The 26,864-nt window shown below is 32.8% G+C and overlaps 1 protein-coding gene across 1 annotated transcript in view; it reads left to right on the forward strand.

Moving 5' to 3' along the window:
• LOC120625988 overlaps positions 1–26,864 on the forward strand; it is a 35,528-nt gene that overhangs the window by 4,424 nt on the left and 4,240 nt on the right. The window contains exons 5-16 of the mRNA XM_039893269.1: positions 9,566–9,823; positions 11,813–11,979; positions 14,903–14,960; positions 17,551–17,565; positions 17,714–17,839; positions 17,971–18,143; positions 18,299–19,038; positions 24,371–24,381; positions 24,898–25,044; positions 25,272–25,331; positions 25,466–25,638; positions 25,973–26,863. Of these exons, the coding sequence (XP_039749203.1) occupies positions 9,566–9,823; positions 11,813–11,979; positions 14,903–14,960; positions 17,551–17,565; positions 17,714–17,839; positions 17,971–18,143; positions 18,299–19,038; positions 24,371–24,381; positions 24,898–25,044; positions 25,272–25,331; positions 25,466–25,638; positions 25,973–26,863 (2,819 nt within the window). The remainder of the gene's footprint in view (positions 1–9,565; positions 9,824–11,812; positions 11,980–14,902; positions 14,961–17,550; positions 17,566–17,713; positions 17,840–17,970; positions 18,144–18,298; positions 19,039–24,370; positions 24,382–24,897; positions 25,045–25,271; positions 25,332–25,465; positions 25,639–25,972; position 26,864) is intronic.

A 26,864-nucleotide genomic window follows, 5' to 3' on the forward strand; every position in this document is an offset into this window, starting at 1 on the left:
TTTAGTAGTAATAAGCATACTGTTTTAAGTATATAAAATTTACAAAACATACTATAACTTAGCATCGTATAACATTTTTATAAATGCTTACATGTATTGGGTAACACGAATGTAAAAATAGCTCTCGTGACAGAGAAAATAAATAACAAATTAGTAAAAACAAAACAATTATTTTTCTGTTGTGCAATTTTGTTAAAAGCACATTCATTCCACTTAGTACTTAAGTATATAACATAATGTTTGTAATTAACAATGCATTGTTTATAAACATTATGTTATATACAACAATGATAATTTTTAATTAAAATAAACATCTTTAAAATTTTATTCATTGAGTAATCTTAACATATTTAGTAATTCTAAAAGGATGCGTTTTACATTTAAAATTAATAGCGTGCGTTTTATGGATATAATATTTATTAAATTTTACTGATAACTTAATATAAATATGAAATATGTAAAACTTACGTATGCTAAGCAAAACACACACGTAGTTGCAATCTTGAATAGCATCGTTTGTCACTAGCTAATAAAAAGGGTGATTTCCACAATAGACAAAGGCAATTTGAACGTAATCATACAGTAACACAAACAAAGCGCATTAGACGCATAATCAACATGGAACAAATTACCTCAATTTCCTTCGCTGCCCGGAGGTTATATTTCGAAATGTTCGTTATATGATTGACGTATATAATATATTGCATGGAAGGTTGACAAATGTAATTTACAACATAAAATGGAAACAATGTCTCAATTACGCTACTTTATTATAGTAAGGTTACCCGACCTACAAGATATAGATTAATCAATAAAAAATCTCCAAATCAGTACTCAGTAATTAGTTTTTAAAGTGAAGCGGTTTTATAATAGTATACTGTGCTATACAGTATAAATAAATGGTACAGTAGTATGATGCCTTTTATCCCATGGTAAATGCCGACAAAAGTCTCGTCTCGTCTAATACTAATAAAAAGTTAGTAATTTATTTTTCAATAACAAAATCTTTTACGTGTTGCTATTTAATAATAACATCAAGGCTTCAATCTCCTCATATTGTTTTGAGAAATTCATAAAACAAAATTGACTACCAAAGTGATCCAGATAAAATATCGAATCGATACTTTAAATCGACGCCGTGACCTTGTAATTAAATAAAAATCTACGCTGTCGATCATACATAAAGCCTTAGACACACGGACTTTATAAAATCTACTGCGAACGTCCCTTTCTATCGTACAATAACAAATCGATGCGCTTTATCTGTGTTTAAAATAAAGTTAATGAACGGATTTTAATACAGTTTTCACCGATAGATTAGGTGTATCTTGGTGATTGAAATGATTAGTAGTATGAAGCAAAGTATTTTTTAAATAATGTTGACATAAATTTCTTTCTTCTTATTTTTGTTTAAATTATTTAGAAAATTGAGAATACCACTAAATTCTATTATATTATCTTGAATTAGTGACTTTTTGGCATTCAATTACCAACTTAGTAAATATTTACAAAAAGTTACTTAAGTCACATTCTTATTTAAGGTTTTTTTTAGATCAAAATATTAATTCAACTAGAATTTCGATACTCATAAATCACTCTGTAATTGCAAACATGCTACGAGCCTATTCAGTTATTAACTCGACAGTTGCCAACCGGTAGTCTGTCATCGGTATACAAAATTGGATGTGAGTGTACAACTGTTGCTTTCTGAATAAAAATTTATTACGTTACTATGTGTATTTCATAAATATAAATGTCTAAGTTATAAAGTCAAAGTCTCGAGTCAAAAATGTGTTTGCTATAGAACGCAATTTTAAAGCATACAGATAACATTGAAGTGAGATGACGGTAATAACCACATTCGTAAACTTATAACTAAACTATGGCCATAAGTCAGCAACATTGTAAACAGTAAAAGGAAATTAATTATTTGGCAATGCAACGGTTTTGCTCTCTCTTCCATTCCGACGAAGAAATCGTGAAGTAAGGAATTAAAAGAATAATTATAAAATTTTAGTTATCAGCCAAGTAACCCTGGGAAATTCCCAAACTAATCACTCTGAATGAAAACGACCAGTTAGTAACTTGTTGGAACAGTTTCTCAATGGGGCAATAAGTTTGAAACTAATAGGTGTAATCAATAATCACAGTCCCTTACTCTTCATAAAGTGACTGTTTACAAATTCTTCAAAAAGTACCTAATTAATGAACAGTCAGTATGTATACACGCTTAGCCTTTGTTCGTGCGTGAGAGCAATGGCGTTCAGAAATGTTCAGCATTTACACGCTTTATGCATAATATTCTCGGTATTCTTAGTTACCATTTAAAGCTGAATATTTTAATACCTTTTGCAGAACATATAGGTTATATTGGTTTATGGTTTTAATTCTAGCTGAGCAAGCACATTTTTGGATTATTTTTATTTTCATAGTGTCGAAATGCAAAATAGATATGTGAATACTACATACAATAAAGAAATCAGTAATGTTCTTAAACTAATTATATTAAAATCGTTACCCCCGTTACAAATAATTATTTAATTAATCACACAATTTGACATCTTATCTGAATTTCGACGTGGAACTGAAATGACTGAAAATATTCAGTGATTCATAAATAGCTATATAAAAGATAATTGCGATCCACCATCTTAAATATTACAAGTATTATGAATTTTTAGATAACTTATGGTAGAAAAACACTGTCGCTGGGCATGCTAGAAACACGTCCTGCAAATGTCACCCTGTACCCATCAACCTGTGTGTATTTACACCCGCAACCACGTCCTTCAGACCGGTACGCATAAATAAGAATGGCGGTAGTACTTTCCCGGTGATAGTAAACTTTAAACGCTTTGTATCTAATAATGTATGCTTTATACCGTTGACAAGTACATGACAAAATGAATTATATACAAAGACATTGATTTATTGATTACATTATCACTGGTTCTCATGAATGAAATAATTTAACATTTGACATATCAATTTACTTAAGCGATTTCGTATTTAGTTTTTTACATTCTAAGAAATAACATTAAATAATAACTTAAGAGTAAACTTTTTTTAATTTAACCTTACTTTCCAGCCCCTATTTAATTCTCGTTATGGTTGATTTCCGCGATGTAAAGACCGATAGGTCCAGAAGCATGAAGATACAGGTACAGGTGTTTTTTATTTAATTAAGTTACTGGATATGGTTGATACTAAGAAGTTGACTTCAAAATGATCACTTACTGTGTAAATTAAAAAAAAAAGTTTCCAAATTTAAGCGGTTTATCGCAAATTAAATATGGTGTATTTAAAAAAGTCCTATTAGTAAGAAACGTTCGAAATCCATCCCGTAAGGCTCAACGGAGTTAAATCCACTCTATGAAATGCTTTTACGTAATATGTAGGTACCTAATTAGGCATTCACAATGGCTTTGACTGCTACCGTTTTTTTAACTTGTCAATTTAGACATAGACCCATAAATAAGCACAAGAACAGCAATCATTAAACTATTTACTATCACTATTGTCATTTAAAATTCTATCTTTTATTCCTAACTTCTTTGTTTGTGAGAACGTGGGAACGTGGGACTTGACAAAGTTACTTTTACTTAGTAACTATCTTTTTAGGTAAATAGCACTTTATTTCGTAGGAAATTATGTAAAGCAAAAATTAAATATCAGCAAAAAGTTTACATGAGACAAACTTTTTATTCAAGGATTTTAACAATAATTGGTTTCCTTTTCCATTAACCAGCAATGCGGTACAAAAAATTTGTCTTGATTTTCAACTTTTTTTTTGCCAAATTGTTACGACTTGAACTCACACACATTTATAATGAAATTGCTTATTTTATCCGCAAACAAATTGAACCAATTTGTCTGTTACACTTAGTCATAGTGACTCGATAAAGCATTGTTATGTAACACAACTCACGTCAACTCGAAAGATTGTCTTTGATTCTCAGTAATTTTAAATTTGAACAGACTTAATATTTCTTTAAATACTTAAAAAACAAGCCTACTTGAAAGAAGTTAATTTTGACTATATTATTTATTTAATACCAACTTCGTTTTTAGACTTTAATCACCATCTTTCACCCAAATTCTCGTACTTACACACCAATGTAATGAAGTTAAGAGAGTGAAACAAAAGCTTACTTACATATTTCGCATTAATTTACCTTTCGCACCTACTCTGTAATATTATAGGAACTGCCACATATTCAGATGGTAATTCAACTTGTAAGTATGAAACTGTTAAACTGTTGTGACCATTTTTTAATTGTTTCATGTTTACGTTTACCTCATATAACAGAACAGTTTAAGTTTCATCAAAATCGGTTTCGTAATTTTCAAGTGATTAACCGACTTCGTCCTTGTTTTTACTGAAAACTAAAAATTCGATTACAGAAAACGATATTTAAATAAAATGAAAAATATCTTTTTCAAAAATGAAACTCAATATAATTATGATATAAATATTTTGAAATAAGTACATACGTTTACACAAAACTAGCCCACAAATACGAAATCAATGCGACGCGCAATGTTAGGTTTATGTAATTTAAATTAATTTTTTAACTTTCCCAATTTTTGCTACCTTTAGTTATAAACCTGAGTTTATAACTTTCATCCTTTGTAACAAGGCTTTTGAATCTTTACTTATGATTTTTTCTACTTTTTTTCATTAAAGTTATCCGCGCTATCCTGTTGGTCACTTGATATTAATCTAGAAATGCTGCTAAGATTTTATTTTTACCGTAATAAGCTCTAAATTTTTCTTAACTTTAGTTAATAAAATTCGGTACCGATCTTAACGATATCATGCTAGAATTAACTTTAGATTTTAACTATCTGATAAATTAACCATCGGATTTAACTCTAACACTGAACAATTGGCGAAAAACTCACAGCTTTAACTGTTGAGTCTAAAAGCGGAGCATAACTAACAACGATTTTGCTAATACGAGTACCATAAAACTGAGGTTATAAATTTCTAATATAATTAATTGTTACTAACATTTAAAATCTAAATCATACAAAACACGCTCACGAATCATCTAATAATAATTTAACATTAATTATTCCGCACCTAGCTAATTAAATCACACCTTCGGTTACATTTGTTGCAGTTGTACTAAGAATATAAATTTCATTCCTTCGCTTATATAGTTAATGAGTTGCTTTTCCCGGAAAAAAGTAATTTGTTTTTATGCACAATCGTCAAATTAATTAATTTAATTTGGATAATTGTGGGCTAGAAAAAAACTATACTAACATACATAATTTTTTGATGTAGGAAGATATTCGATTATCCAATACAATTTATTCGGTTATGACTAATAGTCAAATTATATGCATATTATGTTCGTTTTGTCATTTAAGCTTAAATTAGCTAAGAATCTCGGAATTCGAGATACCCAGCTGTAAGTCTGTAAATACTTGTATATTGACACCCTCAAAGTTGTCTCAAAACCTACATATGGTAGGGTTTAAGCAACTATTAAATTTCAAGGTCAAAGGTCACAAAATGGGTTTTATTGCGCTTTTTTGTCAACTTATCTCATTTCCTATGGGTTTTTTGCTATTTGTATTCTGGGCCTTTTCATTTGAAAGATTCTGTCAATTATGCCACAACTATTTTTAAGGGCCCTCAAATTTATGCTTGGTTTTCTTTTAAGATGTTAATCTTAAGAAATAGATCGCAAAACTAATTTTGATTTTTTTTCTGTTTGTCTGATTATCGGTTGGATTGTGCCGTCACCATGCAAAATCTACTGAACTTATTTAAATGTTACTTTATGCATGTATAGTTAATAATCAGGACTAAATATAGGATACTTTTTATCCCGAAAATCAATAGGGTTCGGTCAGGATAAATCTTCAATGTTTTTGTGTATTTAACTGAGTAAAAATGAACTGTTATAAATTGAAGACGACCTTCAAAGCGCAGCGGTGAGCGCTGTGGATTTAAGCAGGAGGTCTCGGGTTTTATCCCCTTCAGGGGAATATGGAAATTTATCATTTCTAAATTTTCTCTGGTCTGCTTCTGCCGTGGCTAGTTACCACCCTACCCACAAAGACTACAGGGCACAGGTCTCCCACAAAAAATAAGGGATGAAGGCCGTAGTCCTGCACCCAGTATAGATTAGTAGACTTCACACACCTTTGAGAACTTTATGGAGAACTCTCAGGTATGCAGGTTTCATCACGATGTTTTCCTTCCTCGTTGAAGCAACTGATATTTTAATTGCTTAAAACGCTCGTAACTTTCTAAGTTAGAGGTGCGTGCTGGGATTCGAACTCGTCCTCACCGAAAGTGAAGTCGAAGTATTAAACCCATACCCCTAATCGGGTTCTACGCGACATCGGAACACTAAATCGCTTAGCGGCACGTCTTTGTCGGTAGGTTGGTAACTAGCCACGGCCAAAGCCTCCCAGACCAGAAAATTCAGAAATTACAAATTCAAAAATTGCCCCTGCCGGGAATCGAACCCGGGACCTCCTACTTAAATTCAAAGCGCTCACCGTTGCGCCAGAAATATTCGAGTGCAAGTTCATTATAATATGAAATAAAAATGTGAAAATAAGTAAACATAACAGTTATATACTTAAGTTAGGCACAACTTTTTCGCCCTAAAAAACCTTTTCCAAGAACGTAAGCCACCAGTGTCGTGTTAATTTACATGGCAAAACGCCATTTCATAATTTACTATTGTTTCTGTAGGTACGACTAGGTACAAATTTGTATTGTCAAACTTTTTCTTATACGCTATATTTGTTCACACAGAGGTTGTTATAACATTGTACTTGGAAATAATTTAGTATTACAGGGCTTAAAAAAATTCAACACAGGCTTCAATGTGCTATTATTAGAAACTGCTGTTATCGATGATAGAAAACTATATATAAGTCTAAAATACTGTAGGTAGTAATTTTTGGCGCAACTAAAATCCTACTTTAACATAAAATTATAACAAAAAACTTATCCAACTATCCTGTTAAATCAGTTACTCCAAACATTACTTACACGTTAATTTGGCCACATTATAATTAAACAATTAGTTAGAGGGGTTAGGACTTCACCACTCACCACTCATACCTACTCACCTCTAACTTTTTTAAGTTCTAAACGCACACAGCGTTCTAAGCAATTAAAATATCACTTGCTTCAACGGTGAAGGAAAATATCTTGAGGAAATCTGCATGCCTAAGAGGTCTCCATAATGTTCTCAAAGGTGTGAGCCAGCGTGCTGGACTACTTTTTGAGTAATTAAATACATTTTTTGGATGTTAAACTATAAAAAGGAGCAACATTTTTTAGGACATGCTTGGAAGACGTCCTTCAACGCACACTCAACTCAACTGCAACAAAAGCTTTACTACTAAAGATTATTTTTTTCTGATACTCTATGACTGAGTAACAATTATCCAATTAAACTTTCGTATTTATAATGGTAGTAAGATTATAGTTGTATCCACGTCAAGATTTACTAGTGCACTTATTTAATCATCGCATATCAGTGAAGCTTGTATATTTCATCTTCAAGGCAAGGCCGGAACTACGGTACGTGTTTATCAGTTTTGCACGAAACAATATCTACTAAATACTGATTATCAGTTTTTTCAGGTTAAAGGAGCAATAAGGCAATAATTGCCTTCCTGACACACGTGCAATATATAGATATTGCAATATATCTGTTAGCAAACGGTGAGAAATTGATTTTTGCTCTATTAATTCCCACAACAAACCTCTATAAAAGCTAATGAGCCAGGTCACAAACAGCCACTATTGTCTTGGATTCCATTTAGAATTTTCTTTAGTGTGACTTGAATTTTCTATTTAAATATGTATAGAGTAAGTGTGAATTGTTTTGTGTTTATAAAATAACATAGTCTTCTAACATGTGACTAGCCGTTATCTATAATAATATTAAAAATACGGAAGTGTCTGTTTGTTTGTTTGTCACCTATGATCGGCTTTACCACTGCAATGATCTTGAAGACATTTAGCAAAAATAAAGTTTGGATCTTCGGGAGGAATTTAGTATACTTTTTATCAAATCTAGTAAAAAAAAAAAATGAAAAAAACCTTCTTACCTATATCCGGCTTGACAAACAAAAGCGATTCTCGATAATAGTGATAACAGCTATTTTTTTAATAACGCAGGGATTGAAAGTGATAAAATACACTATAACTGTTGCCTGGAATAAAGCTATGGGTGACCTAGCATAATATGACATTTTAACATCGTTCCTATAGGACCTTCAATTGCTATTTTGGCCGAAACTTATTTTGATCTTAGCGGGGAAACGATTAAAATTTAAATTAATATCAAAAATAAAAGTTTAAGCGCATGTACAATTATTTCAAATGTTGGAATAGAATTCTGCCTTCAGCCTTTAATTTAATGTTCTCAAAAACACCATATTTATATAAATGTGCTACCCAATCGTCACTTAGCATTTATAATAGGTATTCGTGTTCAATCTATTAATCGGTGATTTCGTTGCGCACCAAACTGAGCGCTACCGTTTTTTTTCATTGTTTTAATTTGTGGAATCCATTTAATATGACGATCTTAAGGCTCAAAATATGATATATTTTTTATCTCAGCTCCCACTAAAACTTTTTACCAATTTCTGATGTTATTTATTAAATTCTTTAATTGGCATACGAGTATAAGCGAATCGTAGAGTTTCCAAATTGTGTTTCTGAAAGAGCGTTTGATTACTTCAGTAAAGTAATGTAATTTGGCTTACTTATTAATTTGGGCAATCAACGCATGCACCAACCAACGCATTAATTGGTGTGTCATTAGCGAATTACTGTATGATATATATGATATACTGAAATGACGTCACAACTCTTTCAGAAACAAGCCGTTTTTAGTTTACGGAGCTAACAATTCCCTTTTCGTAGAAATTTTCCAGCAATGCCTTTACCGGTCGCCAGATAGCAAGCTTCAGGCAAAGCTAAAAAAGCAAAAGTCAAAATAGCAAATTGAAGTTTCCGACGTTTCTAATTGTGATAAAACTTGAAAAATGCAGTGTTTTTCTACAAAGTTTGAATTTTTCAAGAACTGTGTTCCTTCTTTGTTTTCAACCAAAATATCAATCAAAATATCATTTTTCGGAGACTTTTCATGCAAACTTTCGTTGTCATCATTTAAGGGGTGGTACTATGTTCCAAGTTATGTTTAAAGGTAGAGTTCCAAAAAAATCCTTCCTTTCACTACTAGACTTCCAAATCAGGTGCTCAAAGAATATTTTTACAACTCTAACGTAAAAAAGTAAGGCGTGGTAATACAAATCGTAGGTTATCTGCAGTCGTAATTGATAATAGTCGGAAATTACTGTTTGATTTACTGCTTGATTTAATATCAGTGGTATATCCTCTGGCTTTATAAGTAGAAAGGTTACGGGTTCAATTCCTGGCTACGCCAATTTATAATTTCTAAATGGTAGGTTGCGCTTGCTATTTAAACGCTTTAGAAGCGGTTAGTTACGACCTAAGTATGGTCGTCAACTCTATACAAAATCAACAATTAAAAACTATTTTTATTTTCAGCTATTAGCTCTGTTAACGCTTATATCCGCCAGTAACGCTCTGTTTCCTCACCATCATCACCACCACCACCCGGCGATATCCCACCAAGAGGTGATCAAGCACGACGGACCTCATCATCCGATACCAATTCATCACCCGGTGCCCATCCATCACCCGGTGCCAGTCCACCACCCAGTGCCCATTCATCACCTGCCGGTGTACCACCACCTTCCAGTACCACATGTACCTGTGCACCATGTCCCGCATCATGACCATTACGTGAGTTATAGACTTTAAATATTTTTGTTTAGGAATTTATCAAATTAAAATTAAATCCGCGATTTGACAAAATGCCTCGCTATGTACGGTTAAAATTAATTGTTTAATGATAGCTTGAACACAACAATGACTCTGTTTTTAGTGTGAGCTAAACTCATTTTCAATGAATTTATCTTAATCTTAAGATAAATTTAAATCCTAAATAAAAAATATATAAGGCGGAATTCTTACTATTATCGCAACCAACCGATGCGCATATGATGACATATGCGCATCGGTTGATTGCGATGAGCTCTGAAACAGACACTGAAAATTGAAAAACGGGACGAAAAATTTAAAATTATATATCGTGAGTTGACTCAATCGCGGACGTAAATTAACCGATTTCGAATAGTCAAAAAAAAATTAAAATAATTAGTAAAAAATCTTTTGTAGTTTAGCTGTCGCAACATATAAAATCGTAAACTAGGTATACTCTATAAAAAATAGGTATGTTATTGCTATTATAATTTCAAAATTAATTAATTTGAACATACGTATTTAGTTTTAAGCAGTAAGTAGGTGTGACACAGAGCTCGTCTGGGGAAGCAATACGACCTTGCTTATATTTGTCGCCAAGCAGCTTTGCTGTATTCCGGTCTGAAGGACGTGGTTGCCTGTTCTGCTGCGGGCACAAGTAACTTCACACCCTGCCTCAAATTGATGGACACAGAACGGCGCTTTGTAGGACGAGTTCGAGTAAATCTATCTCGCATTTGCCCGATACTTTTTTATCAATATACTACTTACTGCATAAATACCGAATAATGTTGTGTAAACACAATCATATACGCATAACCATCGACATAACGATCTTAATTGTGTGAATTTATGACATAATATCTTTCTCGGCAACATAACAGTAAACAGCACAGTATGTTTTTATACGGTTACACGTAGTTGCTTAGCATAATATTTTTCCCTATATTAAAATGTAGTCTATGTCTATCTGTTTCCACTAAGTGACAAAATTACTGGAAATCCTAATTATTTTATTTACCAAAAACATTTCCTTTATCACGTTACATATACCTTCTTTCTCTCACGTCCTGATAACATCAACATCCTGCAACATCCTGATATATCTAACATGAAACATTTTAATTACACTTTCTCGTATACTATGTAGAAAGAAATTCCCCATTGTTTGTCTGCGGTTCACGTGTTTAAAGTATTTTTTTTTCGGTCAGGCCAAAACCCGCCTACCTTCATGGAAGGTGTGAAAGAATAATTGCAAAATTGGTGTGAAAGAGCATTATGCTCTAAAATTCTCTCTCTTGAGAAAGGAGGCCTGTGGCCCGCAGTGACGTATTAACCAAGGGCCAAATCACGAGATTTCGGCGGGATGTGAACGGGTAACCGCGTCGCCTGTGGCTGCTGCCCCGTGTCACTCCACATCCATGAATACGCTGAGGATGTAAAACTATTTTTTTTTTCTTTGTTACGAAACTTAGTTAAAGTTTATTTGCATAAAATGATTCCATGAATGAACATCAAACGAGGCCTGTCACCGCGTACATGATACTTAACTAACCGTATCAATTTATTACCTCTACTCGAATATGAGGAAGGCGCTGAGTGCTTTGAACTGAAATGCAATATACTTTAACTAATAGTTCAGTAGCAAACGATCAATTTGATTGTTATGTAAATTAGTTTTACTTGTTTTAATTGTATGCATCTGGTTGTTTTTTTTGCTGTTAAACATCGCGGCTGTTTAAAACGGCGTGGCGAGTCGCAGTGGATATAAAAACGAGCTCTTTCGATCTAAGATTTTAAGTAAATTTCCAAAATAATTGGATTTCGCACAAAGAATTTCAAAATTACTGACAGATTAAATGAATGTGTTTTCAATTTATTTATTATAAATCAGGAATCAGATTAAAATTTGACTGCTGGGCGACCGCGACTCCTTATGTATTAATATTAAAATAAATTTCCTCCTTACAGGCATTCCCAGAGTACAAATTCGCGTACTCAGTCCACGATCATCACACAGGTGACGTAAAATCCCAACACGAGTTCCGGCATGGTGATGTCGTCCAAGGAGGTTATGAACTGGTGGAACCTGACGGCCGTTTCAGGAAAGTAGAGTACAAGGCTGACGACCACACTGGGTAAGCCAAACAAGTACTTTGAGTAATATTCTTTGAATGATATTTACAACCATAATCGTAGAGGTGGCAGATCAAATCACTTACTCAGGTCATAAAGTTATCCTTTTCAGCAAAAACAAAAAATAAGCAAAAACCACATATATGTGTAAATAAAAGGTGTAATGTATGTAGTGTTAAGTTTAAGTAAAAGTTAGTCGATATTATAATTTAAATTAATGTTTTGGTAAGTTTATCGAAACAATATAAGCTTTTTTTTTACTTTAATGCTTTAGTGTGCCTGTTCTAGAATTTACAGTCGAAAACTATAAAAACTGTTAGTAGAGGTTATTACGACCTACCTGTCGCAATAGTACGAGCTGTGAACCAACAAGTGGGAGGTCCCGGGTTAGAGCCCAGAACGGTAGACTATCGCTACCATAGCTTGAACCGTCACTTATAGCCAGGGAAGATTGCAGTCGAGGCTTATTTTTAGTGGAATAAAAAATGTATTTAAATAATTGCACAAGTCTGCATATCGTCTGTGAAAGGTGCAGACCTCCTTTGTAGGGTTGAGTATACGCTTTTACAACATGATTCCAAAGATAATTTTGGACCTACCAATGCATACATTTAAACAATGAGTAAAAATACATGTAGTTTTCCTTCATCGCTTAAGCAAGTGATCATTAATTACTTTTAACGCACATAACTTATAAAAGTTAGAGGTGCTGGGATTCGAACTCGGCCCCCCGAAAGGTAAGTTGAGCTCCTACTCACTGGGCTATTATACCACTTCAGACATATGTGATATTACATAATGTGCAAATGTATATTCCGAAATACCTAATCATAAAAATACGAATACATATTCAGAAATTGTAAATTCCAAAATTGCACCTGCAGAGGCTCAAATCTAGGACCTTCCAGTTATAAAACACAGCGCTCACCCCTGCACCAATGTTTTATCAATAAAAAGTTTTATCAATAAAAGTGTGATTCTACTTTCTGTAACACAGCGCCATAGACGAAAAAGCAGCACACGATTTAATATTTTTTTGTAGTTAAAAAGAACGCATGGCAAAGCTTGTTAATTTATAAAAAAAATATGCGCCATTATATATTGTTGTAAAACCTAGTTTTAATACGGTTTTAATTTGGAACTTTAGTAAGTTTAGTTTTGATTACGTTCGACAGTCTCCAAATTACACGTGACATTGACCTTAAACTACCAACGGTCGTGATTTAAATGAGAAATGTTTTATTTCGATTAGAACACCGAGAGCAAGGCAGCTATAGCGAGCGTATGACGGAAGGGTTGAAGGTTATACCAATTATGTTACCACAAATTTTGTGTTCGCGATCTTGTAACAATATTATTAAAGACAACATTAACTTTGAAATAAATACCAGCTGTTAATAAAATTCATATATAGTTATTTATATTTTATTACATCATACAAATACAAAAAAGAAAAAAAAATCATTTTTATTTCATTACAATATTTTTTAACGAAGTTTTTTTCTTTAATTTATTCATTCAAACATAGGTTCTTTATATTATATTTACTCGAGGAATGAAATATGAATATGTTTTTTATAATTATGGTGCAATATCTTCCAAATTTCGTCGAGATTGGTTGAGCCGTACATAAGATGCACATAACAAACAAACAAATAGACCACTTAAGATCTATTCAGCCGTTAATGCGCGATCGGTTAACAAGCATCAAAACTTCCAGATATCTTCACAAATTTTCACATTTGTAAAATAAGTGTGTACTATAATTTATCCTTACCTTATTAATTCCCACTGCTGGGCACATGAATCCAGTCACTTAGAAAAAAGGGATATAGTGTTTGGTCGCGCCATGCTACTCCATTGCAGATTGGTGGGCTTTATCGATTATTATTACATGTAAGTGATAATACTAGGACCGATTGCTTTTCGAGTCAACGAAAAAGATAATGCCGAGTCCTAATTCCGATCAACGACCAAGAGTTTATTGAAAAGCCAATGCATTCCAATTTTCGTTACTGCAGTAAATCAAACTCAGCACTTCGTGATCAGTATTCAAATGGAATAGCTATCTCCTAGACTAATGAGCAATTATAAATTAATTGTGTTCTATGTATCTATTAATTAGAACTAATAATAATTTCTTATACTAAATATTTCATAGCTTTTTGTTAACTTAAACGTAACGTTCAATTATAAGATCATTATATCAATAGGAAGTAGGTAATGCAAACCAATGAGTAAACTTAAATAAGCGGAACATGTCGGAACATGAAAAGAAAAAAGTTTTCTTGTCAGTTCTATTGTTCGTCAAGTTATTTAAACTAAATGCAAATATCGTAGAATTAGTATGTAAATCATAATCTTCATTATTTGCAGCGTATTAACGTCCAATTCCATGGCATATGTGTCCTCTATTTTAGGGTTTTAGGTTAGGCACAACACCTAACTCGAATTTGGGTTACTAACAGATGTTAGTGATACTAGGAACGTTAATTGAACTAGCTCTTCAAGACTCTAGTGTAGAATATTTTGACGCCACCCGAAAATAGATCCAAAAATCTCATTAGACGGTTAAATAAAACTTTAAATTAAAAAAATGCACAACTTAAATGAAATCGTTCGAATCGTTCGAAAGCAGTTCTAAAAAATATATGTTTTGACTGTTATTAAAAAAATAATTGTAGCCCTAATCTTAGCAGGTACGTGCTTTGAAGTGTAAGTGATATAAATCAAATAGTTATAAAATAATCCACAACTTTTACGAAAACTATAATAAACACTAACACAAACAATTTAACTACATCCACCCATTTGATTTATTTAGGTTAAACAAAGATATTTTTATATTTACTTACGACCATCCAGCGATGCTGCTCCTAAAGCCATCAGTTTGAATGACTTTCTAATGCTATTTTTTTGTTACAGTTTCAACGCTATCGTCCACCATTCATCGCCTCATCATCACTTCCATCTGTCGCAACACGTTTGATCTACAAAATACTTCATGAACCTTCGCAAAAAGCACCTTAACAAGACTGAACGAAGATGTACTGACCTGCACAAAATACCTTCATGTTAAACTGAATAAAGATAGCGCTAATCTTTTCATAACTTGTCTTATTACCAGCTTAATTTTTTTATTAAAATGATCCTAAAGAAGCAGCGGAGAGCGCTGATAGCCTAGTGGTTAACACTCCAGCCACGGAGGACCGAGTTCGATATCCAGCACGCACCTATTTCCTTTGTCGTGGTGTAAAAGCTTTATATGGTTTCAACACCCAACTGCACTGAATGTGGTGTGGCGGAGGACGTATTCCATATTTTGATGGGATTTGTCTACGAGACGTTCCATTTATAACACAAACTGTATATACCAACCTACTGGAGGTATAAATATAGTTTTAGGAAACATATCATCCAAATCATAAATAAATTGATTTATATAATCTAGCGGTCAGTAAAGTATAATTTAGTGGCTTTAACAGAGTCGCATTACCGACAAAGCTCTTTAAATGAAAGATTTAAAAAAAAAAAGTTTTATATCTAGCTACCGTCACGCATCTCAGGCTAAGCAGTGATATGCAAGTTTAAATATATCACTTGCTCTAAACGTACAGGAACATATCATGAGACAATCTTCATGTATGAAAGTTTTCCATAGTGTTCTCAAAAGAATGTGAAGTCTGCCAATATGCACTTGGCCAACGACCTAGACTGTGTCTGTGTGATTTTACAGAGTATTTCGTAACAGAGAAAACCCAATAACTATATTTTTGCTATGTCCAGCCAAATAGGGAGTCGAAAAGAGACATAAGGACCAAGGAGAGGGCATACAAGAAAATAAAATGCAAAGCGGTTTGAGTGCATACTATTGCGGTTTTTGTGGAAGTGTGCAATAAAAACAAAATACATACTGCTAATATTGGCTTAGTCTCACAACTTGTAACACATTTATATCTTAATTGATAAATATCAGATAAATATAAATTTTCAGCAAAAGTTACAAAATTCGTAGTTCCCGACTAGTATAGTTTACTTTTACGCGGTCAAGTTTGTTGTGGGCTCTTCTTAAACGGCGCGTTTGGAACTCTCGTGGCTTTAGCTTTAAGTTGGCGTACGAAGTTATCACCATCCCCTTACAATCATATAAACATATGTACAACCTATGAACGCTTCATAAGTGCCTCTGATAGGCCTACATGAATAAAGAAATTTTCAATTTGTATGTAGAGTGAAAACTCTATTTAAATTTTTTATCAGGATCCTAGTAAACTAAATACATATTATGCTAACTATTAGACTAACCTGACAGTATTGGACTTATGAGGAAAATTTTCATACGGCAATTTATATTCTCTGGCGCTGTGGTTTTAAGTTTTTAGGTTGGGTTCGATTCCTAGCTGAGACAAACAAAGAACATTTAATTTATTTCTTTTCTCTGGTCTGGATGACGCGTGGAAACCGATAAGAAGAGCAGTTTTAGTATAACTGCAATACTCCCAAACATTTTACTCCGCTACTATCTTAGACTGCATCATCACTTACCACCAGGTGAGATTGCAACAAGGGCTAACGGTGTAATAAAAATAATTTAAAAGTTAGACAATTTTTAATAGTCGACTTATATTATAATTATCAGATTATGTTACTACCTTAAAGGGAAATAACAAATACGCATTGAATAGCGAACGTAAACTTTGTAAAAACCCAAAAGAGAAAAATTATTTCCGATGTATTCAAACGTCCACTCATAACTAAACACTGTATTCAACTAACAAAATATTAATTATCCGATACATTTAATATTTAACAGGAACAAATACTATAATCTATTACGAATCATTATTTCCTTATTAAAACAACTACGTACAGTATATTATAATAAAGTAAGTGTACAATTAATATATGTGCATAATAAAACATGAATTTAGATAATTATTATTGCTCAGGTTTTTACTAATAGTTTGCAATGAAATTATCTTAAATTTATATTAAACAGTTATCGTTGGCAAGAGTAAGAAACAATACAACAATCAACAAATAAAGTCAACATATTGGTTGGATAATTAAATACAAAGTTAACACGATACTAATTGAATAAAACAATTCATTTGCGAAATTAAAATTTCGAGATATATTAACTAACTAGCTTCTGATGCCCATTTAGAAATACCTATACCGGAAAAACCGATATATTAACATGTTTTTGATATATTTTTGGACCTATGATTAGTAACAAAAATAGCAAGTTTAAAGAATGTAAAAGTATTATAATTCTATTCTCGCAATATTATATTATATTAAAAATCAATATACTTAATACAAATTACATAAAAGTTCAATTAAAAATAATGTGTTAAGGCTAAGCAAGTCATCCTAATTTTTTTTATATATTACACTAATTGATATAATGCGAACACGCCCATTGAGTTAAATCGTGAAACTGCGTAATTGCAGCTATATTGATTTCTTATAGGAAACAGAAGATTAAAATGAATAGCAATATTTTCGTATAAATACACAAGATAGCGTGTTATCATTTAGATTAGCATCACCTATTGGAAGAATCATAGGCGATGGCTTGGAAGGTATTAATTAATTCTTGTAACAATGAATTAATAATCCAAATATTATTTCAATTTATTTAAATAAAGTAGCAAGTACTATACATTAACTAATTCAATTAAAAATATACATAATCTTTTGTAACTATTACTGATTTAAGTATTCTTATAGGTTTTAACGTTTTTGGCGATCTTTGCGCTTAGCGAAGCCCGACCTCCTACGTCGGAACAAAAAGTCAAAATAGAAAATTGGCTCTCACATATTGGATCTCATGAGCCCGAATCTCAAGAAGAATATGTAAGTAGATTTTTATCGTGAGTAAAACTATAATATTTTCAAAACATGAACATTTTATTTTTATGAGAGGTTGCAAATATATAAAAGTTACAAGATTTATTTTATACCTCTACGAATATTCTTATTTTCAGGCTTTAGCGTATCCGTCCTATGAATTCACATATGAAGTTTCGGACCCACATACGCATGACTTCAAGGGCCAACACGAAAAACGAAAGGGTGACGAAGTAAATGGATATTACTGGCTCATCCAGCCAGACGGTCTAAAGCGTACCGTCAAGTACCGCGCTGATAAACACAGCGGGTAAGTCTTCTAATTGCAATTTTGAATGAATTTTTAAGGCATCCATTGGTATGTGACAATAAAATTTGTTTCCTAAGTTCAACCAACGAAAACCTAAGCCATGTTTGAAATATAATTTTATTATTAGTTTTGAAAAATAATTTTAAAATTTTCAGATTTAAGGCACACGTTGATTATACTAAGCACTTGGAAGAAGAAAGCAATAAGGAAGAAAGAGAAGGAGAAGGAGAAACCAATGAGGAAGAGAGCAACGCAGGTGAAAATGAGAGTGAGAACTCTGAAGAAAATGAAAATGAAGGTGTCGTTGTTAGTGAAGGAGAAGGTGAAAATGAAAACAATGATTCTGGTGTAGGAGAGGAAGAAGAAAACAGGGAAGAGCAAGAAGAAACAGAAGAATCCGAAAATCGAGAGATTGAACAAAGGGCCAGTTACGGAAGAAAGGAGCACAGAGATAGAGGTCGTAGTTATGAACAAAAGAGTCATGGTAGTGAATTGAAAGCTACTGTTGGAATCTGGAAACCGAGTATTTGGAATCAACATCGTCGCCACGTAGAGTCACACCGTGGTGTATCGGAAGAACAAAACGAAAAGAGTGAAGATAATGGTGAAGGTGGTGAAAGTTCTGAAGGTGGAGAGGGAGGACGAGGACGTAGTCGAGGTGCTGAAAAACGCCGTGGAAAAGGTCGAGGCGTAGAGCAGCAAAATGAAATGCACAAAAAGAGTGACGCACCCAAGAAGTCAGGTAGACGTAATGAACTCAAGAAAGAAGAACACCATCAAGAAAACCCAAAAAATGAAAAAACCGAAAACGAAGAAAAAAACGAGGAAAATCAAGAAGAACAACGCAACGAAGGTAATGAAAATAACGAGGGACATATGGAAAGTAATCACAAAGGTAAAATCTCAAAGACTGAATATCACGTGATTATACACCACCCTAAGCATTAAAATGCCTAATAATTAAAACTAAGCGTTTTAAACAGATTTCGTAATGGATGCACACGCACTCGTTGATTGTTAAAGTTTAAGCAATATTCATAACGGTTCCTAATAAATAAATGTGAACAAATATATTATTGAGCTTTTATTAATTTTCATAAACTTTTTACTGACAAGTGTAAAACTTCAATAAGTAATACTTAACGAACGATGCATTTGATGGAAACTGTCAAGTACTTCATGAAAGGCTGCTTGTTAATGAAATGTTTTTACTAGGCTGCTTGTTTATAAATGTTGAAAAAGATGAATAAAATCGGAGTTTTTTACTATTAGCAATTATCTGTTAAAAGAGCGTAGGTCTTGCGTTTTGCATGTTATGATAACAAGGTCAGGGGCTCGATTCACAATTCGGGGAAAATAAAGACTGGTATTGGATTTTTTGCGACAAAAATTCTCAGTACCAGTCAGATGGATTGGCCTTTGGCACGACAATCAATCAGGTTATTATCAATAAATATAAACGTTAAAGTGATGTAGGATCAGCTCTAATACCTCTTTCCCCCATACTCCTCCCTCATACCTCTCTAGGAGATTGGAGGCCTGTGATTATGAAGCAAACAAGTTTACTGAACAGTTGAAACCATTCAACTATTAAAAAATCTATACCAAGTTATTCAGTGAGCTCATTTGCTCTACTATACTATGCAGGCGTAAGTGAATTAACTTGTAATAGAAGCCTTATTTACGGTGAAATAAAATACTGATTGCTTAGAACGCGTACCTTGTTCAGTTCGCAATGGTTTTTAAAATAACCTAAAAATAATATGACTAGGTATATCGTATCTATCAAGTTAGGCATCCATCATCTCACGGTGGTAAGTGATAATGCAGTCTAAGTTGGTATCGGGCTTACCTGTACGGGGTTTGCAGTCAAATTAAACCTATAGCCCATATTCATTATTTGCGTGGTATCGTACCGTAACTCTAAATCGCTAGTGATATGCCAGCCACGGCTGAATCCTCCCGCCAAACCGGACCAGAGAACATTCAGAAATTATCAATTAAAAATTGCCCTTGCTGGGAATCAAACCTGGGCCTTACATATAAGATTGCAGCGCTCACCGCTGCATCAGGGAAGTCGGAAACACTTATTTGTATGTCGAGTTAGTGCCCTATGTCTTTGAGAATGATGTAGATAACATGGCATTTTTCTTCATTATTTTCTGTCTTTCACGGCTGGTTGGATAACAATGACTTTTTTATCGAGATGTCAGTTAGTTTCGTCAAGTTCATCATCATCATCGTATCAACCCATTCCCGACCTCCTACAGGGCACCACGCTGGCCCAGCGGGGATTAGCGCACTCCACACGACTTTGAGAACATAATGGAGTACTAACCATGCAGGTTTCCCCACAAAATATCCTTCACCGTTGAAGCCAGTGATATTTCAATTGCTTAAAACGCACATAACCTAGAAAAGTTAGAGGTGCGTATGATGCATGCGACTGGAATTCGAACTCTGCCATCAGCAAATGAAGCTGAAGTCCTAAACACTGGGCTATGTTCGCAAATAACCGCTAGTTAGGTTAGTCAGTCGTTAAATAAATATATTAATTCATTGCAAGAATTTTTTATCGCTTGTAATTATTACTGTAATAGCTGCTCCATGATACAGTTTCGACTACTGTTGTTGCAAATTCTACGTGTTTGATTCACAGAAGCTTTAACCCTGTCAAAAATTTTATAACAAAAACAAACATGGCCAGAAAATCTGGTAAAGATTTTATCATTTAATACTGATTTTATTTATTATTATTAATTATTAATTTTTTTGTTTAGGGGCCATCCATAAAGTACGTCACACGAATTTTAGGACTTTTGAACCCCTCCCCCCGTCCTTGTCACAGGTTGTCACATTTTTATAACCCCCCCCTCCTGATGTGACGTCACACATTTTTTAAATTTATGTATGTATTTAAAAATAATCGAGAGAAAACAGCTATTTTCATTTTTTACTTATTTTTATTAAATAATAATCTAATAAAATCAAAATTTTTAATTCACATCCAAACTTTGCGTTTTAGTATTTTAAATTTTAACATGTGACGTCACAAAAGTATTGACCCCCCATGCCCCTTGTCACACGATGTCACACTTCGGTGATACCCTCCCTCCCCATTAACGTGTGACGTACTTTATGGATGGCCCCTTATTTGAGATCGTTAGTCTCACAAAATACCTTATATATATGATTTAATAAATCTTTTTAGCATTTCTTGTAGAACAATTAATTGTATTGGCTATTTACCAAAACGCTACAACTCTTAGGAGTCAGACACGTAGTAGGACAAAATCACAAGGAACCACTAGTCATATCAGTCAAAGATCATTTCAGCTCCGTACACTTAACTACTCGTGACTCATTCATATAAAAAACTAGTTTGAAATATAAAGTTGAAAATTTTTTAATATGGTCAACGTAGAAGTGGGTATTTATTGTTGCTAAGGGCAATACTAAACGCTTGAATGAGTAGGTATGAATTAGCTATTTATATTGCCACATACAAAACAATTAGGCTATAACTTCTTCAACTATTCACGTTCATGTTTGTATGACAACAATAAACAAGACTTTTTTACCTGCAACTTTGTTAACGTTACATTCAATATTTCTTCGGAAATTTTATTTAGATGTCATTTTTAATTTTACATCTAAGTTTTATTTAGATCTTATATCTATTAACTGTGTTTTGTAGGTTACTCTAACACCAAGGTAGCGTAACACAAATTTAATGGGAGATGATTTAATGCAACAGATTTTATAGATATATTCAATTAAAATTCCCAATCACGAGGATTTCAATTCAATAATTTAATATAATATCAAATTAACGACACGTTTGTCTGCTAAGATATTAAAAAAAATTTAAAAGCGTTGAATCTCGTTCTTGTCGTTTAAGCTAAGTCCGTGGTAATGTTATCTGTATTTCTTATCATAATCCTCATATTCTTAAATTATATTCGAACCTGTGGATTGCTTTACATTACTTTATTACTTACATTAAAGGTCACCATTCACATTCATTTTACATCCTTCCTATCTGCCCCAGCGAGGACAGAACAGGCGAACAGAATGGAATAAATCTATTAATAATGGACACTTTCTGTACCATACCTACATTTCTACATAGTATCAAACAAAGTCGCTTTCCGCCTTGGTCTGTTTATAACGCCTCCTTAACCAAGGAACAGATTTTGTTGGGAGGTTCATCGTCTAGATAATTGTTCACAGATGAATTATATAAAATAATAAAGGCTTTTTGTATGGAAAAAAAGAATATTTTGGAAAGTCGCCGAAAACTCCGCCGAAGTCGCCGGTTTACGTACGCTAAAATTTAAGGGGTACCTAAAAATAATGTAGTTGGAAAATTTAGTTCTTCTGTGATCCTCAAGAAACCCCCGCGATTGTTCCAGTTGATTTACAATAGCCATAACTTTAATTCAAAAGCTAACAAAAAATAGAGTGATTTGCGACGCTATTTACTTTTATAGAGTACTAGCTATTGCCCCCGACTTAATCTGCGTTTGATTTTGTTTTTTGACGTGGCATTAAATTTTTTTGTAGTTCTACAAAAATTTAATGTATTCAGTTTCGCTAAGCCTTAAATGAGGGGTTTGCTGTTGTCCGCTGAGGAGTTCTGTCCTCTATCTCCAACCACATTCATCAGATCTACACAAAATTTGGGCAAAATTAAACACATATTATAACCTCTATACTAGTACAAAAATAATTATTTAAATCCCTACTAATATTATAAGTGTCAAGAGTTATGGTATAATCGTCAAAAACTCATCCTCTCTCCCAAAGGAACCGAGCTAAATGTCGGGACAAAAAATATCCTATATTACTTCTCACACTTCCATACTTTATGTGTACAAAATTTCATGAGGATCGGTTAAGTAGTTTTTGAGTGAAAGGGTAACAAGCAAACTTACATTGACATTTATAATATTAGTAGGGAAGGGATAGGGTTAGGGATAGGGATAGGGATAGGGATGAATACTCATTCAAATAAATATTATAGTGTTCTTAAGCATTTAATGAAGATTATACTTAATCGTTTTTAAAAGTACATGAGCCCGATAAATACTTACTAGACCTCATAGGTCTAGTTATCAAAAAAAGCGCAAACCAGTATAAAAGTTATCAAAAAAGTCAGCTGTCTGGCTGGCTATGTATTAATTGAGAAATTCTATAATCAATGGTAGTAACTTAATATTTTCAAATCTATAGCTGATTCGTTAGTTAAATATATTTTATCGGGGCTTGAGCTTTAATGTTGATAAAAGCCCGAACGCGAATTTTTTTTTAATCAAGTCAAATTACTGAACAGATTTGAATGATACAAGAAAGTGGATTCAAATTTAAATGTAGTTAATACTCCGAGTTAAGACGATAAATTATAGGGTTCTTTCGGGATAGGCGTGAATTTTCGTGTGAATGAAAGTCAACAACGGTAAGAAAACCGGAACAATTAAATACACTTTCTGATCAAAACAGACTTTATGGTTTTAAAAGAGCCATCCGATTTTAAGTCCTTGTAAAACGTTATCAATACTATCTGTATCAATATTATATTCTTTGTGCAATTTTATTTGCTGCCAATATCATTTTATGTAATACATATTTTCTAGTCTTCCTTATAAGACCAAGTTTGATTGAGTTATGTCAGAATTATGTGTTACGAAAGTTTAGTTTTTGCTAGATTATGGAATCATACGTAGAATTTAACTTATTCACTCAAAGACTATATATATAATATTTTTATTGATATTATCGTAATAATGGTGTTTAATATTTTCTTTGTTATTCCTGAGATGTATTTGCTATGTCTGGGACGATGATCTATGAGACAAATACTAAAATTAACTTTAATTGACTCAAGAAATTCTATATATTTATATGTTTTCAAAACCAGCATTATTTAGTATTATGAATGATGTAGGTTTAGGATTAAATGAGTAAAGAAATTCATAATCTAAATAAATTCTGTATCAAAAATAATTCAAAACTCAATAAACTCTTTCTATAAACACAAAGTTCTTTGTATATACTAATTGTATTTTTAGTATTATTTTTTGTCTGGACTCTGCTATTTAATAAACACAAAATTCTATAAACACAAACTATCAGTACCTATCTAATAATATATGAAACGTGATAAGCAAACTTCTTTTACCTTCCAAATTATATTCACTCGCTTTTTTTGAAATTTATCCTTTTAGGCTCTAAATCAGTATGTTTACAATGTCTCATTAATTATTTTATTTAATCCAGTATCTAATAATATAAAATTAACTTTTTAAAATAGCAGACGCAGCCGAATGCTTTCGTAGAACTAGTGAAACAATCCAGTTTTTACCAATCCGTAACATGAATAGAAACACGCCCATCAATACTTAAATCGTGAAACAGTATAATTGCCTTAGGAAAGTAAACAAAAAACCGGCATTACTGTATATATAGACCTGATACCACATTATCAGCTAAGTACGCATCGCCAATTGTTGGGGTGATCAAGGGTGATGTATTGGAAGGTAATCTGACAATGACCTCATTAAGTAGGGGGTAGAATCCTATTACTAATCTCTTTAATAAAATAAAAAAATCAAAACTAAACTATAAATCATATTTTTTATGCAACTAATATTATTTTTATTGAAATCAAGATATTTCAGCGAAAAACTTGATAATTAAAAGAAGGAAGAAAATATATGTCATAATATAATAATGCTGAAAATACTTTCTGCAGATTATAATAGTCTTGAGTGTTGCACTCTATGTGCAAGGTGAAGAGGATGCTATATCAGAACAAAGAGTCGTGATACATCATCAAAAATCTTTCCGAAGTTCTCCGTCACACAATGGACCTAATAAATCCGGAAACAAAGATGCATATGTAAGTTTTTCCATAATCAGTCTGCATGCAAAAACTGCACAATTTGTCACCAGTAGGTAATACGTGTGATTTGTAATCATTCAATTTGTAGCGTATTGACAATTCACTGTAGCATGAAGGTGGCCTAAATTGAAACTAAAGAAATCGTAAATGTTTTATGTTACATGCCTTTTATAGTAGTAATTATGAATATAATGTTTGCATATTTATGATCCTTTCCACACTAGATTGCATTCGTCAAACATTTTTTTTTAAGTGGGGTACAATATGGGGAATCTAATAATGATGTAAGATTCATGTTAAATGAATGTTCAATGACATCAGTAAATATTGTTATTAATATTTTTCCACATAACTAACACAGGTTTGTAAATGTTTACCTTTTTGATTATATATGTATACAATATTTTATTTTACACAGGCTGGGTCATATCCTTCGTATGAATTCTCGTATAATGTAAACGACCCCAAGACACGTGACATCAAAGGCCAGCATGAAACAAGGGAGGGTGACGAAGTAACCGGAAATTACTGGCTCATCGAACCGAATGGACGAAAACGAACTGTGAATTACCAAGCTAATGACGATAATGGGTAATATAATTTCTTGAACAAAAAAATTTTAGCGTCGCAATTATTAGAACAAATAATTGCGACAATTAATTTCTAGTACAACTAAAACTAAAATTAAAGTAACTTATTTCAGTTTTATTTTTGTGTTCTGTACTAAAAAAAAAAAGATTCGATTCTGATTAATAATTAAGTATTTAATGAGAATCAAGGTAGGCGTGAATAATTTAACCAAACAGATATTTACACCTTTACTCCTAAAACACAACTCAGTGTGCACCCCAATTTTAGCTAGTTTTATTACTTTGCAGCTCATTGTGTCAATTTATTTGATAACAATTATTGATAAAAATTTCAGATTTAACGCCCAAATTGACTACACAGCAACTCTTAAAGAGGAAGAGAGACATGAAGATGTCAGTGTAAGCCAAGAAAAAGGCAAAGATGAAGGTAATTTAGAAAAAAATAGCGAACAAGTCGTTGAAATAAGTGTTGCTGAAGAAATGCAAGATATTAAGGATAGTAACGCTGCAAGTGAAGATAATGGTAGTCTACCCGCTACGGAAGAAAGTAGTTCAAGTGATGAATCAGATAATCAAGAAGATGAAGCAAATAATATCGACAAAGTTGAACGTGTGAATGTTGATAGTAATTATGATGGTCATTTTCCACAAAATGCTAAAATATTCGATAACTCTGATAACAATATTAAGGAAAATAACGAGCATAGCCTTAACAAATATTCTAGAGGGAATTTATCAAAAAATGTTGCAAAGAAAGGTAAAAATGAAAAGATAAAGAGAAACAAGGATCAGGGTAGGATTTCCACTCGCAATAGCCATGAAAGTAATAGAAATATTAACGATGGACTTAAAAATAGCGAGCATACCGAGCAAGATGATTCAAAACAATATGAGAATAACAACAGAAATTCTAATAGAAGAAGAAAAACAAACCGTGGTAAAAACTTGAACATACCACAAAATAACAACAGTGAAGATACTAGTGTTATCGAAGACAAGGAATTAATAAATGAAAGCCTAGAAAATTTTTTAGGAAAACAACAAGGATTACGAAAAGAGGAAAATAACAAAGAACAAAACGATTTTCGCAATAATAAAAATTATGCGTTCATTAATTTCGCGCCTAGTGACGAAATTGAGCGGAAAATTGATATACCACACAATGGAGAGACATTTGAACACAGAATCCGCATCTATCACCCTAAGTTTATATCACCGACGCCGAAG

Source organism: Pararge aegeria, chromosome 8, assembly GCF_905163445.1.
Source record: "Pararge aegeria chromosome 8, ilParAegt1.1, whole genome shotgun sequence".
Taxonomy (NCBI): domain Eukaryota; kingdom Metazoa; phylum Arthropoda; class Insecta; order Lepidoptera; family Nymphalidae; genus Pararge; species Pararge aegeria.